Source organism: Phocoena sinus, chromosome X, assembly GCF_008692025.1.
Source record: "Phocoena sinus isolate mPhoSin1 chromosome X, mPhoSin1.pri, whole genome shotgun sequence".
In the NCBI taxonomy this organism is placed as follows: Eukaryota; Metazoa; Chordata; class Mammalia; order Artiodactyla; family Phocoenidae; genus Phocoena; species Phocoena sinus.
Genome location: NC_045784.1, coordinates 48,873,193 through 48,889,826, shown reverse-complemented (window position 1 = coordinate 48,889,826; position 16,634 = coordinate 48,873,193). Strand labels below are relative to the sequence as shown.

The 16,634-nt window shown below is 39.8% G+C and overlaps 1 protein-coding gene across 8 annotated transcripts in view; it reads right to left on the bottom strand.

Annotated features, from left to right (window-relative positions):
* Nucleotides 1–12,956: 12,956 nt before the first annotated feature.
* Nucleotides 12,957–16,634, bottom strand: part of RRAGB (Ras related GTP binding B) — a 50,827-nt gene continuing 47,149 nt past the window's right edge. For 6 of the 8 annotated variants that reach the window (XM_032620515.1, XM_032620514.1, XM_032620513.1 and 3 more), the window contains 3 exons: nucleotides 15,804–15,895; nucleotides 14,632–14,747; nucleotides 12,964–13,493 (listed from right to left, as the gene is read on the bottom strand). In XM_032620515.1, the coding sequence (XP_032476406.1) occupies nucleotides 13,396–13,493; nucleotides 14,632–14,747; nucleotides 15,804–15,895 (306 nt within the window). In that variant the 3' untranslated portion in view covers nucleotides 12,964–13,395. Of the gene's footprint in view, nucleotides 13,494–14,631; nucleotides 14,748–15,803; nucleotides 15,896–16,634 lie in introns of those variants that run through there. The other 2 variants (XM_032620508.1, XR_004348129.1) reach the window with 2 other exon arrangements.

Here is a 16,634-nt window from a genome sequence, read left to right as displayed (position 1 = left end):
AAGCTGATGTTGTTACTACCATTTTATTGATGAGGAAATTGAGGCTGGGAGAGGCTAAGAGACTATCCAAAATAATCCACCTAGGAAGTAAACACCTGGTCTGAATTTAATGCCCAATCGTTTACTTCTACACTAGGATACCTTAGAGAAAAGTCACTGTCTTTCATATTCGGACATCTAGGTAGTTCTTGGCAACCTGAGCCACTGAAAATGGCACCCCACCTATCCCCTTGAGTAGGTGGAAGAAGGAAGACAAGACATCTGCTCTTGGGGTTTTCAGACCCCAGTCCCCGAGAGTTCTACCTAAGAAAGCATGGCTGGAGGCAGAGAAAGTGTCTGGAGTGGAAAAGTATAAAGTATGCATGATCTTGGCCATCCTTTTCCTCATAGATACCAATGAGAATAGCCTCAAAGTAAGACGATGTCTCCTTACCTCAGATTATGTCACAAAGTGTGAAAAGAACTGATCTTATTCTCAAAGGTCCAGAGCAGCAGAATGCCTTTATGTTGCCCAAAGTTTCAGGATGTATTTTAGCAGTCTGGCTCAGAAAAACACCAAGCAGCTTGCTCAGGAATTTGAACCCTGCCTCCAAAGGAAAACCTTAAAAAAAAGTCTGACTATACAACAATCTAAAAGCTAGTAACTAGAGCTAGATTTACTCTTTTTTTTTTTTTTTTTAAACATCTTTATTGGGGTATAATTGCTTCACAATGGTGTGTTAGTTTCTGCCCCACAACAAAGTGAATCAGCTACACACATACATATGTTCCCACATGTCTTCCCTCTTGCGTCTCCCTCCCTCCCACTCTCCCCATCCCACCCTTCCAGGCTGTCACAAAGCACCGAGCTAATATCCCTGTGCCTTGCGGCTGCTTCCCCCTAGCTATCTACCTTACTACGTTTGTTAGTGTGTATATGTCCATGACTCTCTCTCGCCCTGTCAAAGCTCACCCTTCCCCCTCCCCATATCCTTAAGTCCGTTCTCCAGTAGGTCTGCGTCTTTATTCCTATCTTACCCCTAGGTTCTTCATGACATTTTTTTCCCTTAAATTCCATATATATGTGTTAGCATACGGTATTTGTCTTTTTCTTTCTGACTTACTTCACTCTGTATGACAGATTCTAGGTCTATCCATCTCATTACAAATAGCTCAATTTCATTTCTTTTTAAGGCTGAGTAATATTCCATTGTGTATATGTGCCACATCTTCTTTATCCATTCATCCGATGATGGGCGCTTAGGTTGTTTCCATGTCCTGGCTATTGTAAATAGAGCTGCAATGAACATTTTGGTACATGACTCTCTTTGAATTTTGGTTTTCTCAGGGTATATGCCAAGTAGTGGGATTGCTGGGTCATATGGTAATTCTATTTGTAGTTTTTTAAGGAACCTCCATACTGTTCTCCACAGTGGCTGAACCAATTCACATTCCCACCAGCAGTGCAAGAGTGTCCCCTTTTCTCCACACCCTCTCGAGCATTTATTGTTTCTAGATTTTTTGATGATGGCCATTCTGACTGGTGTGAGATGATATCTCATTGTAGTTTTGATTTGCATTTCTCTAGTGATTAATGATGTTGAGCATTCTTTCATGTGTTTGTTGGCATTCTGTATATCTTCTTTGGAGAAATGTCTATTTAGGTCTTCTGCCCATTTTTGGATGGGGTTGTTTGTTTTTTTGTTATTGAGCTGCATGAGCTGCTTGTAAATTTTGGAGATTAATCCTTTGTCAGTTGCTTCATTTGCAAATGTTTTCTCCCATTCTGAGGGTTGTCTTTTGGTCTTGGTTATGGTTTCCTTTGCTGTGCAAAAGCTTTGAAGTTTCATTAGGTCCCATTTGTTTATTTTTGTTTTTATTTCCATTACTCTAGGAGGTGGGTCAGAAAGGATCTTGCTGTGATTTATGTCATAGAGTGTTCTTCCTATGTTTTCTTCTAAGAGTTTGATAGTTTCTGGCCTTACATTTAGGTCTTTAATCCATTTTGAGCTTATTTTTGTGTATGGTGTTAGGGAGTGATCTAATCTCATACTTTTACATGTACCTGTCCAGTTTTCCCAGCACCATTTATTGAAGAGGCTGTCCTTTCTCCACTGTACATTCCTGCCTCCTTTATCAAAGATAAGGTGTCCATATGTGCGTGGGTTTATCTCTGGGCTTTCTATCCTGTTCCACTGATCTATCTTTCTGTTTTTGTGCCAGTACCATACTGTCTTGATTACTGTTGCTTTGTAATATAGTCTGAAGTCAGGGAGCCTTATTCCTCCAGCTCCTTTTTTCGTTCTCAAGATTGCTTTGGCTATTCGGGGTCTTTTGTGTTTCCATACAAATTGCGAAATTTTTTGTTCTAGTTCTGTGAAAAATGCCAGTGGTAGTTTGATAGGGATTGCATTGAATCTGTAGATTGCTTTGGGTAGTAGAGTCATTTTCACAATGTTGATTCTTCCCATCCAAGAACATGGTATATCTCTCCATCTATTTGTATCATCTTTAATTTCTTTCATCAGTGTCTTATAATTTTCTGCATACAGGTCTTTCGTATCCTTAGGTAGGTTTATTCCTAGATATTTTATTCTTTTTGTTGCAATGGTAAATGGGAGTGTTTTCTTGATTTCACTTTCAGATTTTTCATCATTAGTATATAGGAATGCCAGAGATTTCTGTGCATTAATTTTGTATCCTGCTACTTTACCAAATTCATTGATTAGCTCTAGTAGTTTTCTGGTAGCATCTTTAGGATTCTCTATGTATAGTATCATGTCATCTGCAAACAGTGACAGCTTTACTTCTTCTTTTCCGATTTGGATTCCTTTTATGTCCTTTTCTTCTCTGATTGCTGTGGCTAAAACTTCCAAAACTATGTTGAATAAGAGTGGTGAGAGTGGGCAACCTTGTCTTGTTCCTGATCTTAGTGGAAATGCTTTCAGTTTTTCACCATTGAGGATGATGTTTGCTGTGGGCTTGTCATATATGGCCTTTATTATGTTGAGGAAAGTTCCCTCTATGCCTACTTTCTGCAGGGTTTTTATCATAAATGGGTGTTGAATTTTGTCAAAAGCTTTCTCTGCATCTATTGAGATGATCATATGGTTTTTCTCCTTCAATTTGTTAATATGGTTTATCACATTGATAGATTTGCGTATATTGAAGAATCCTTGCATTCCTGGAATAAACCCCACTTGATCATGGTGTATGATCCTTTTAATGTGCTGTTGGATTCTGTTTGCTAGTATTTTGTTGAGGATTTTTGCATCTATGTTCATCAGTGATATTGGCCTGTAGTTTTCTTTCTTTGTGACATCCTTGTCTGGTTTTGGTATCAAGGTGATGGTGGCTTCGTAGAAGGAATTTGGGAGTGTTCCTCCCTCTGCTATATTTTGGAAGAGTTTGAGAAGGATAGGTGTTAGCTCTTCTCTAAACGTTTGATAGAATTCACCTGTGAAGCCATCTGGTCCTGGGCTTTTGTTTGTTGGAAGGTTTTTAATCACAGTTTCAATTTCAGTGCTTGTGATTGGTCTGTTCATATTTTCTATTTCTTCCTGATTCAGTTTTGGCAGGTTGTGCATTTCTAAGAATTTGTCCATTTCTTCCAGATTGTCCATTTTATTGGCATAGAGTTGCTTGTAGTAATCTCTCATGATTTTTTTTATTTCTGCAGTGTCAGTTGTTACTTCTCCTTTTTCATTTCTAATTCTATTGATTTGAGTCTTCTCCCTTTTTTTCTTGATGAGTCTGGCTAGTGGTTTATCTATTTTGTTTATCTTCTCAAAGAACCAGCTTTTAGTTTTATTGATCTTTGCTATTGTTTCCTTCATTTCTTTTTCATTTATTTCTGATCTGATTTTTATGATTTCTTTCCTTCTGCTAGCCTTGGGGTTTTTTTGTTCTTCTTTCTCTAATTGCTTGAGGTGCAAGGTTAGGTTGTTTATTCGAGATGTTTCCTGCTTCTTAAGGTGGGCTTGTATTGCTATAAACTTCCCCCTTAGAACTGCTTTTGCTGCATCCCATAGGTTTTGGGTCGTTGTGTCTCCATTGTCATTTGTTTCTAGGTATTTTTTGATTTCCTCTTTGATTTCTTCAGTGATCACTTCATTATTAAGTAGTGTATTGTTTAGCCTCCATGTGTTTGTATTTTTTACAGATCTTTTCCTGTAATTGATATCTAGTCTCATGGCGTTGTGGTCGGAAAAGATACTTGATACAATTTCAGTTTTCTTAAATTTACCAAGGCTTGATTTGTGACCCAAGATATGATCTATCCTGGAGAATGTTCCATGAGCACTTGAGAAAAATGTGTATTCTGTTGTTTTTGGATGGAGTGTCCTATAAATATCAATTAAGTCCATCTTGTTTAATGTATCATTTAAAGCTTGTGTTTCCTTATTTATTTTCATTTTGGATGATCTGTCCATGGGTGAAAGTGGGGTGTTAACGTCCCCTACTATGAATGTGTTACTGTTGATCTCCCCTTTTATGGTTGTTAGTATTTGCCTTATGTATTGAGGTGCTCCTATGTTGGGTGCATAAATATTTACAATTATTATATCTTCTTCTTGGATCGATCCCTTGATCATTATGTAGTGTCCTTCTTTGTCCCTTTTAATAGTCCTTATTTTAAAGTCTATTTTGTCTGATATGAGAATTGCTACTCCAGCTTTCTTTTGGTTTCCATTTGCATGGAATATCTTTTTCCATCCCCTTACTTTCAGTCTGTATGTGTCTCTAGTTCTGAAGTGGGTCTCTTGTAGACAGCATATATAAGGGTCTTGTTTTTGTATCCATTCAGCCAATCTGTGTCTTTTGGTGGGAGCATTTAGTCCATTTACATTTAAGGTAATTATTGATATGTATGTTCCTATTTCCATTTTATATATTGTTTTGGTTTCGCTACTATAGGTCATTTCCTTCTCTTGTGTTTCTTGTCTAGAGAAGTTCCTTTAGCATTTGTTGTAAAGCTGGTTTGGTGGTGCTGAACTCTCTCAGCTTTTGCTTGTCTGTAAAGGTTTTAATTTCTCCATCAAATGTGAATGAGATCCTTGCTGGGTAGAGTAGTCTTGGTTTCAGGCTATTCTCCTTCATCACTTTCAGTACGTCCTGCCACTCCCTTCTGGCTTGTAGGGTTTCTGCTGAGAGATCAGCTGTTAACCTTATGGGGATTCCCTTGTGTGTTATTTGTTGTTTTTCCCTTGCTGCTTTTAATATGCTTTCTTTGTATTTAATTTTTGACAGTTTGATTAATATGTGTCTTGGCGTGTTTCTCCTTGTATTTATCCTGTATGGGACCCTCTGTGCTTCCTGGACTTGATTAACTATTTCCTTTCCCATATTAGGGAAGTTTTCAACTATAATCTCTTCAAATATTTTCTCAGTCCCTTTCTTTCTTTCTTCTTCTTCTGGAACCCCTATAATTCGAATGTTGGTGCGTTTCATGTTGTCCCAGAGGTCTCTGAGACTGTCCTCAGTTCTTTTCATTCTTTTTTCTTTATTCTGCTCTGCAGTAGTTATTTCCACTACTTTATCTTCCAGGTCACTTATCCGTTCTTCTGCCTCAGTTATTCTGCTATTGATCCTATCTAGAGTGATTTTGATTTCATTTATTGCATTGTTCATCGTTGCTTGTTTCATCTTTAGTTCTTGTAGGTCCTTGTTAACTGTTTCTTGCATTTTGTCCATTCTACTTCCAAGATTTCGGATCATCCTTACTATCATTATTCTGAATTCTTTTTCAGGTAGATTGCCTATTTCCTCTTCATTTGTTAGGTCTGGTGGGTTTTTATCTTGCTCCTTCATCTGCTGTGTGTTTTTCTGTCTTCTCATTTTGCTTATCTTACTGTGTTTGGGGTCTCCTTTTTGCAGGCTGCAGGTTCATAGTTCCCGTTGTTTTTGATGTCTGTCTCCAGTGGCTAAGGTTGTTTCAGTGGGTTGTGTAGGCTTCCTGGTGGAGGGGACTAGTGCCTGTGTTGTGCTGGATGAGGCTGGATCTTGTCTCTCTAGTGGGCAGGTTCACGTCTGGTGGTGTGTTTTGGGGTGTCTGTGGCCTTATTATGATTTTAGGCAGCCTCTCTGCTAATGGGTGGGGTTGTGTTCCTGTTTTGCTAGTTGTTTGGCATAGGTTGTCCAGCACTGTGGCTTGCTGGTCGTTGAGTGAAGCTGGGTGCTGGTGTTAAGATGGAGGTCTCTGGGATATTTCCACCGTTTAATATTATGTGGAGCTGGGAGGTCTCTTGTTGACCAGTGTCCTGAAGTTGGCTCTCCTACCTCAGAGGCAGAGCCCTGACTCCTGGCTGGAGCACCAAGAGCCTTTCATCCACACAGCTCAGAATAAAAGGGAGAAAATGTAGGGAGAATTAGTAGAAGTATGAGTAAAGAAAGAGGGAAAGGAGGAAAGGAAGGAAGGAAGAAAGAAGCAAAGAAGGAAAGAAAGGAGGGAGGGAGGGAGGGAGGGAGGAAGGAAGGAAGGAGGGAAAGAAGGAAAAAAAGACAGAAAGAAAGATGATACAGTAAAAATAAAATAAAGTATAATATAGTTATTGAATTAAAAAATATTTAGAAAAAAAAAAAAGGGACGGATAGAACCTTAGGACAAATGTTGGAAGCAAAGCTATACAGAGAAAATCTTACACAGAAGCATACACATACACCTTCACAAAAAGAGGTAAAGGGGGAAAAATCATAAATCCTGCTCCCTGAGACCACCTCCTCAATTTGGGGTGATTCGTTGTCTAAAGGAGGGAGGGAAGGAAGGAAAGAAAGAAAAAACGAAGGTAAAGTATAATAAAGTTATTACAATTAAACTTAATTATTAAGAAAAAGAATTTTAAAAAAAAAGTCATGGATGGATAGAGCCCTAGGACAAATGGTGGAAGCTAGAGTATACAGACTAGATGTCACACAGAAGCATACACGTACACATTCACAAAAAGAGGAAAAGGGAAAAAAATCATAGATCTCGCTCCTAAATTCCACCTCTTCAATTTGGGATCATTCCTTGTCTATTCAGGTATTCCACAGATGCAGGGTATATCAAGTTGATTGTGGAGCTTTAATCCGCTGCTTCTGTGGCTGCTGGGAGAGATTTCCCTTTCTCTTCTTTGTTCTCACAGCTCACAGGAGCTCAGCTTTGGATTTGGCCCTGCCTCTGCGTGTAGGTCGCTGGAGGGCGTCTGTTTTTTCGCTCAGACAGGACGGGGTTAAAGGAGCCGCTGATTCGGGGCCTCCTGCTCACTCAGGCCGGGGGTTGGGGGATGGGGGAAGGAGGGGCACTGCGTGCGGGGCGGGCCTGCGGCGGCCGAGGCAGCGTGACGTTGCGGCAGCGGCCGGCGTGACGTTGCACCAGCCTGAGGCCCGCCGTGCGCTGTCCCGTGGAAGTTGTCCCTGGATCCCGGGAACCTGGCAGTGGCGGGCTGCACAGGCTCCGCGGAAGAGGGGTGTGGAGAGTGACCTGTGCTCGCACACAGGCCCCTTGGTGGCGGCAGCAGCAGCCTTAGCGTCTCCCGCCCGTCTCTGGGGTCCGCGGTTTTAGCCGCGGCTCGCGCCCGTCTCTGGGGTTTGCGCTTTCAGCCGCGGCTCGCGCCCGTCTCGGGGGCTCGCGCCCTCAGCCGCGGCTCGCGCCCGTCTCTGGGGTTCGCGCTTTTAGCCGCGGCTCGTGCCCGTCTCTGGAGTTCCTTTAAGCAGCGCTCTTAAACCCCTCTCCTCGCGCACCAGGAAACAAAGAGGGAAGAAAAAGTCTCTTGCCTCTTCGGCCGGTGCAGGCTTTTCCCCGAACTCCCTCCCGGCTAGTCGTGGTGCACTAACCCCTTCAGGCTATGTTCAAGCCGCCAACCCCAGTCCTCTCCCTGAGCTCCGTCCAAAACCAAAACCCGAGCCTCAGCTCGCAGCCCCGCCCGCCCCGGCGGGTGAGCAGACAAGCCTCTCGGGTTGGTGAGTGCTGGTCGGCACCGATCGTCTGTGCAGGAATCTCCCCGCTTTGCCTTCCGCACCCGTCGCTGTGCACTACTCCGCGGTCCCGAAACTCCCCCCTCTGCCTCCCGCAGTCTCCGCCCGCGGAGGGGCTTCCTAGTGTGTGGAAACTTTTCCTCCTTCACAGCTCCCTCCCACTGGTGCAGGTGCCGTCCTTATTCTTTTGTCTCTGTTTTTTCTTTTGCCCTACCCAGTTACGTGGGGAGTTTCTTGCCTTTTGGGAGGTCTGAGGTCTTCTGCCAGCCTTCAGTAGGAGTTCTGTAGGAGTTGTTCCACGTGTGGATGTATTTCTGGTGTATCCGTGGGGAGGAAGGCGATCTCTGCGTCTTACTCTTCCGCCATCTTCAAGGTCCCTAGATTTATTCTTGACCTCAATTAATCCAGCCAGCATTGCTTGCTCCCTCTCTAGGGGCTGTCTAGAATGGAAGCTTTATTCATTCATTCATCAACTATTTATCGAATGCTTATGACATGTCAGGAATTGTCCTATATTGTGGAGTCAGTGTGGAGGGAAAATAGACATGTTTATGCCCTCAAGGAGTTTCCAGTATTGTGGGAAAACCTGTTTTTGCTAGCAGACTGTCTTCTTTTTTTTATTTTTTTTTATTTTTTTTTTGACTGTCTGTCTTCTTAACCACGTCTAAAACAGCTGAATATACAGGGCTTCTCAGTCAATGCTTACTAGCAGATGAAGGGAAATTGGAATTGATACCCTATGGGGCTATTTAGATTAAATCTCATCTAGAGATAGTGTGTCTGTCCAGTTCTATCTACCTTATTCTGAAGTTCCTGAGTAATACAAGGTGCAGACATCCCCTTCTCTAAAATCTGTTCTGCTACTCAGGCAGTACAGCAGAAGAGGTTAGTGGCACACACTAGATGCCTAGATTCAAGTCCAGGCTCTGTCACTCACAAACCATGTGAGTTGTAGGCCAGTAACCTAACCTCTCTGTGTCTCAGTTTTATCATATATAACAGTACCGAATTAGTGGAATTTTAAGGACAAAATGAATTAATATATATTAACAAATAATTAATATACTTAAATAATTGATTAAATAATTAATATAAATATTTAGAAGAGTGCATAATATATGGTAAGCAATCAATAAATGTTGGAAATCATAATTGTTGTTCTGGAGCTACAATGAAGGGAGCTACCAAAAGTTAGTTGTTTTCAATTGAGCTACTCCAAAGAAATTCAGTTTCCTGTTTTTTATGGGGTAAGAATTTGGCTACTTTCTCTTCTACACTGAGTTTGGTCTTTCCAGTTTCAAGAAGTGCTCAAGAGGAGCATATATGTGGTGTTGAAAATAGATTATAAATGAGGCAATCTTTCACTCAGAAGCTGCTGGTCAGACTTTGAGAAATTTCTTTTGGGATGAGACCAGCCTAAGGAAGAAATTCTTCAGGAGTTATGAAAAAATACTTCCCTGGACATTGCTGCCATCCTCTTTTCTTCCCTATATAACTACTTCTTGAAGCAGTTGTCACTGCTTTGCTTCATCACCATCCACATACTCTTCAGGCCCAGTGAGTATGGTTTCTGCCTCCTTCACTCCAATGTAACCACTTGTGACAACACAGACTGACCTTGAGGACATAATGCTATGCAAGATGTTAGAGAAAGACAAATTCTGTATCATCTCACTTATATGTGGAATCTAAAAATGTCGAACTCATAGAAGCAGAATAGCATGATGGATGCCAGGGGCTGAGGGGTGTGGGAAACGGGGAGATTTTAGTCAAATAGAACAAATTTCCAGTGATAAGATGAATAAGTTCTCGAGATCTAATTACAGCATGGTGGCTATAGTTAAGAATACTGTATTGTATACTTAAAACTTGCTAAGAGAGTAGATCTTAAGAGTTCTTTACCAGAAAAATAAAAGGTAACTGTGTAGGGTGATGGATGTGTTAATTAACTTGATTGTGGTAATCGTTTCACAATGTATTTGTATATTAAATCATAATGCTGTACACCTTAAAAAAACATCACATTGTACAACCTACACATATACAATTTTTGTCAATCATACCTCAATAAAGCTGGAAAAAAATGCTGATTATGTTCCACTAAATCACATGCAGTGAGGACATTTACATGCAATGAGGCTGGAAATTTTGTTAGTGAAGGCTGCAGGAAGACCCTGACTGATTTCCTGCTTTATAAGGAAGTCAGGAATTTAAGTGGGAAATCATAAGCTGGCCTTTGCAAAATATTGCTGTGGGAGATCCAAAAGAGTAACAAACTTTTTCCCTCCTATTTTTAAAAGGCCTCAGAGAAGTAGAGGCTATAACTAACTGCTCACAGTAGTCCAATTCTTGGGGAAAACCCACAAATACTGAAAAACTACTTAGATTTGACCTAAATCCTTCAAGCTAGAGATTTGTTTTCTTCCCCCTCCTATTCGACTCTGCTTTTCACTGCCAACTGTGGTAAAGCTTCTTATTCCATGTGGCAAAGCCCCAATGAAAACAAGAGTAATACAGGTTCACAAGCATTTGGCTTACTACTTCCATAGTAGCCAACACAGTGGTAGTCTCACAGCTAGGTACCATACCTGGATGCACCTCAAACTCTCCATCCTGAGAAGGCCCTTAAATTCAGGAAGGCCATACAATTTCAAGGTTAAGTTTAAGTGCACAAGCTCTGGAGTTAGAATACCTGAATTCAAATCCCAGCTCTACCACAACTGTTTCAATGTGGGCAAGTTTCTTACTTCTCTGGGCCCAATTCCCCCATCTAAAAAGTGGGATAGTGATAGTACTTACTTCATGGGGTTCTTGTAAAGATTAATGAGACAATCCTTATAAAGCATTTACAACATGACACTTAGTAAATACTGAACAAAAGGTAGCACTGTTTTCATCTGCAACCCACCTACATTTTCATGATATACTATTAAGTTAGCAAATAAAGCTGGTTGAAACTGGAAAAAGTTAGGTCCCTACACAAATCACTACCCATACTCTATGCTAGCAATGGTTTCCTTTTGCAACACATTACTTATGAAATAGGAGCTACCTAGTCATTGCTTTTATCTAAGACAGTGTTTTACAAACTTTTAGATTACTTTGAGAATCAGTAGTCTGATTTATATATATCTTTTTTTACCTCTTTTTTTATATGTATCTTTTTTTTAACCTCTTAACGTGTTTATTTTTTTAACATTTTATTGGAGTATAATTGCTTTATAAGCAATTATAATTTATAATTGTGTTAGTTTCTGCTTTATAACAAAGTGAATCAGCTATATGTATACATATATCCCCATATCTCCTCCCTCTTGTGTCTTCCTCCCACCCTCCCTATCCCACCCTCTAGGTGGTCACAAAGCATGAACTGATCTCCCTGTGCTATGTGGCTGCTTCCCACCAGTTATCTATTTTACATTTGGTATAAACTACATATATCTTATTTGGTATAATGCCTTCAACTTATCCTTACAAACCTGGTGAGCACATGTTTTCCCACTCCTGCTTCCAGGTCTACATTTTGTCTTCTTTTCCTTAAAGCAGTGGTTCCCAAAATATAGTCTGTGGACCAGCAGGATCAGTATCAGCAACACCTTGTTAGAAACTTGTTAGAAATGTAGGGAACTTGTTAGAAATGTAGATTCATGGACCCCACCAGAGACCTACTGAATCTGAAACTCTCAGTGGTAGTGGGTGGGACAGCAGTGTGTGTTATTATTACTATTTTTTTTTTTTCTTTTTGCAGTACGCGGGCCTCTCACTGTTGTGGCCTCTCCCGTTGTGGAGCACAGGCTCTGGACGCACAGGCTCAGCGGCCATGGCTCACAGGCCCAGCTGCTCTGCGGTTCATGTGGGATCTTCCGCAGTTCATTTGCTCTTTTCATTTTCCTAGATGTTACTAGGATAAAGAATCTGGAACACCTACTTAAAAAACTCTCCTTCTGTAGATTAATACAACTGTTGATAAAATTAGTCCAATGAGATTCTTTTAAGAATTGATATTTTTAATCTACATAATGATAAACTGCCTAAAAAACAACATGTTCTTTGTTGCTCAGTAAAAACTCTATCTCAATTGGGGACAATAAGATGGGGAAAGGTGAGGTTCTGGCAGTCTGGAAGAAGTTTCTTTATGACATAGAGACAAGAAAATTGAGATGAGTCTACTCTGCTGTAGATTCCCTAAATGCTTTTGTGCTCTGTTTCAGTTCTATGGAAACTGAAAAAGGGCTTTGAGTAGTTCTAGTCAGTGTTGTCAAGCTCCATTCCTCCCAGTTCACAATGCCTCATCTTTTCCTTAGGGGATGAAGTCAAATAAACTCCCAGCCTGAAAGATGTTTTTGTTTGTTTGTTGTTTGTTTTTTTTGTTTTTGGCGGTACGCGGGCCTCTCATTGTTGTGGCCTCTCCCGTTCGGAGCACAGGCTCTGGACGCGCAGGCTCAGCGGCCATGGCTCATGGGCCTAGCTGCTCCGCGGCATGTGGGATCTTCCCGAACCGGGACACGAATCCGTGTCCCCTGCATCGGCAGGCGGACTCTCAACCACTGGGCCACCAGGGAAGCCCTGAAAGAGGTTTTAATACTACTTAACTAGTATAATGAAGGCACATCCCACCAGGTGTTACAGAATATATAAAATTAACCATTCTTGGACCTCACAGAAAGAAGACTTACATCTCATAAACACTATTTTCCCTCAACTTTTTATTCATTCCTTCTCCAGTTGCATCCTGAAATAGACTTTCAATACACCTCAGGCCTGGATTACTACCACAGCTTCTCCGACTGCCATCAGTCAGCCTATAGGTTAACTTTCTTTCAACATTCCTTTGTCGTTTCCTATCACATTGTACCAAAACTCTTCTGCCTAGCTTTAAGGCTATCATTTGGCTCATCCTTCCTATCCAACTTTATTTTGTACTATTTCCCAAATAGCAGGTCCCCTTCCCCTAGGATAACTGAAATTCATTTGCTCTTTCTTAGGGAAAAGTTGAAGAAACAAGGAAAAGAAAAACAGACACTGAAATCCCTAACAGCAAAAGTTTATTTACAATTGTAGTTAAGGAATATTTTTAATGCATGCTGAGAAAACAGTAATATTCCAAACATTTAGGTTACTCTCTGGTAAAGAATACAAGATGACGCTGGGAAAGGCTTTGGCATACACAACAACTGGAACCAGGTTAACAGAACACCTGCACTATTAGAACGTTGTTATCAGAACACTTATATATCACCTATTTATATGTCACACCAACTTCATAAACAGCTCATCTTCTAACTCCTCACTGGCTATTTGAGTAAATAGCATTCAAGGTTAAACATTAAGACTGGGGAGTAGGGAAGAAATACAGAAGTGATAAGCATCACAACATTTCAGAGCCTATATATACTAATACAACATTAAGATTAAGAAACAGTATTCCAATTTTTTTCTGAAACAGCATTTGGCAATGTTTTAGCGCATAAGAAGACACTGCTTTGGTCCATCCACTCTTTCCAGCTTTTCAAAGTGTTTCCTGGCATTGCGGATATTGATCAGAGTAGCTGCAGAAGCTGAGGGTGGGGTAGGGAAGATAACCAACAGACTAAGTACAAGCAGCCAAAGGAATAATTGACTAGTAAAAACAAACAAAAGAGAGCCAAATCCCTCAATGTATGTCACAGAGAACATAAGTACCAAGTTAACCAGAGTTTAATTTTTCTGAATAAATAAAAGACTTAGTTTATATTCTAAACATAGTATTTTCAAAATAAATTTTCAAACTCTTTTGGTTTGGAGCTAATAGTAAAAAAGAATATTATCTTATGTTGTATTCTAATATTAACCTAAGATAGATAACTTAAGAGATAATTTAAACTTCTGGGAGCATCCTGGAAATACTGCTAGAACCTTTATTTCAATGGTTGTGATGGATATGGCTATTATGGCATGGAAGCACCAAATATCTCTCTTTATGCTCATAACAGAAATATGGGAGTATGGTACTTAGGAATATACAATGACATATAAAATGGTTCAACATTTAATAGTTCAGAGCTTAGATTGACTAGTCTTTTAAAAATCTACCCCACATGGAGCGTAAGTCATACATTTGGGTTCTTTTTCTTTAAAATCCTTAGATGTAGTAACTATACATAAGTAATTTTTTAAAATTTTTTTTTTTTTTTTTTTTTTTTTATGCGTTACGCGGGCCTCTCACTGTTGTGGCCTCTCCCGTTGCGGAGGACAGGCTCCGGACGCGCAGGCTCAGCGGCCATGGCTCACGGGCCCAGCCGCTCCGCGGCATGTGGGATCTTCCCAGACCGGGGCACGAACCCGCGTCCCCTGCATCGGCAGGCGGACTCTCAACCACTGCGCCACCAGGGAAGCCCCATAAGTAATTTTTAAAGTTCCCATGAATAAGATATAATACCCTAGAGTCTAAATTATCTTTAAGTTTCAAAATAGGTCTATTAAATAAAAAGTATTTACTACTAGTACTAAATTTTTTTTCATTGTGGTAAAATGCACATAAAATGAAATTTACCATTTTAACCATTTTCAAATGTATAGGTCAGTGGCATTAAGTACATTTACAGTGTTGTGCACTACTAAATAGCTTTTCAGTATCTTTAATAATATACTACCTTTAGGGAAATTAGTTTAAAAAATACGTGGCTTTGAACCTATGTCGGCTAAGTTTAAACTTACGAATGGATGGATCAGACATCACAACCATCACATAAGTGTTGGATGTAAAGATGTCAATGAAAGCAGCGAAGTTAGAGTTCCTGACTTCCATGCTCTGGAAAGAGGCAGCCAGCTTGCTATAGGAGAAAGGAGAAAAGTGAATAAAGAACGTAAAATAATAGCAACATAAGACATTCTTATTTTTCACATTAAATATTTTCATAGCATTATATCTCAATCCACCACCTCATTAAGACAGTTAATCACTACACTTTGCTTTCCAAGGAAACTCTAATGACAAATTTAACATGTGCTGGAAAGTGACTTAGAAAGTGGATTAGGACTTGATACTGACTGTGCAATGAAAAGTGGGCTTAGACCTAGATTCATATTAAAAATCATGTTACCAAAGATTTCTCTAATATTTAAGAAGTTTATTCAGTTGAAATTTCCCTATCATTGAGATTAATAACTGTATCTTTTGAATGTTAGTTATGCTGAAATTCTAGAAATGATCCCATTTCTTTGAAAATAAAAAGGGTAATGATATTTATATGCCATTTGCTATTTCTTCTTAAAAATGTTAGAATAAACATGCCAGAAAGTCTCAAAGTGTGCTATGACATAAAAGGGAAACAATTACACTTATTCTATTGTCTGGGCATCAAAGTTTTACCAGGATAAGAATTTTGATTATTAAATCTTTACTAGGTTATGATGTTCAGCCATTCCTTCTTCCTATATTCACAATGCTAAGATTCAAATTGTATTTAAACAAAGCTGAGACAATATGATCAGATATTTCTAGACTCTCTACTTTGTACCATTCTTGAATCAGTCCCTCACTATTTTAATTACCGTAGCTTTATAGTAAATCTTGGTATTTGGTAGGGTAAATTCTCCTTTCTTGTTTTTCAAAACTCTCTTGGACATTTTCTGTTTATTTTTTTCCCAAATAGTATCAAACATCTTGAAGGGGTACTCTGCTTAGATATTTTTCATATGCTTCTTCTGCATCAGTTGACTTTGCATTAAAGATGTCTTTCACTTCTGTCAACTGTAGGCTCCCTTAGAGTTTAGCTTTATTTTTAATATAAAGAAGAATATAGAAGTGCAGTCTACTATAGTTATTTGAACCTCTCAAAAAATGACAATTTGTTCCAGAGATAAATACATCACATAAGATCTCTTACCTGCAGCTCAGCTTAAATTGCTTAATAATGTTGCTGATTTTCTCAAATCTGTGGACATCACGCTGTTCTTTACATTGATAGTGAGAAATCACCTATGAAAAAGAGCAATGCCCTTTAAATTCATGCAGTGTTGTCATATCACCCTCTACTACTCTTCAAGGCAATACATTTGTCAGTCTCTTGGTCACCCTGATTTTCAGGGTAGACTTGGCACCTGGCTTTACTGCCTCTATTCCTCTGTCCCATATCCTGTTAACATCTGCATAATTTCAACATCCCTACGGATGACCCATCCAGTACTGTTTGGTTATAATTTTATTAGAGCATTTAAGTATTGTATTATCTATTTTGGTTCATTGCTGTCCTTTCTCACTTACTTTAATCATTAAATATTCATCTTATTTCAATATGATGGTCTTTGATTCAAAAAAAGAACAAATCAAAAAGGAAAAATAAAAATTCTTAGCTGTTTTTTAAAAAATATTTAATTTATTTATTTGTTTATTTATTTTGGTTGTGTCGGGTCTTAATTGCAGGCACACAGGATCTTCGTTAAGGCATGTGGGATCTTTTCGCTGTGGCATGCAGGCTCTTCGTTGCGGCACTCAGGCTTCTCTCTATTTGTGGCACGTAGGCTCCAGGGTGTGTGGGCTCTGTAGTTTGCAGCATGCGGGCTCTCTAGTTGAGGTGTGCAAGATCAGTAGTTGTGGTGCACAGGCTTAGTTGTCCCGTGGCACGTGGGATCTTAGTTCCCCGACCAGGGACTGAACCTGCATCCCCTGCACTGGAAGGTGGATTCTTTACCACTGGACCACCAGGGAAGTCCCTCTT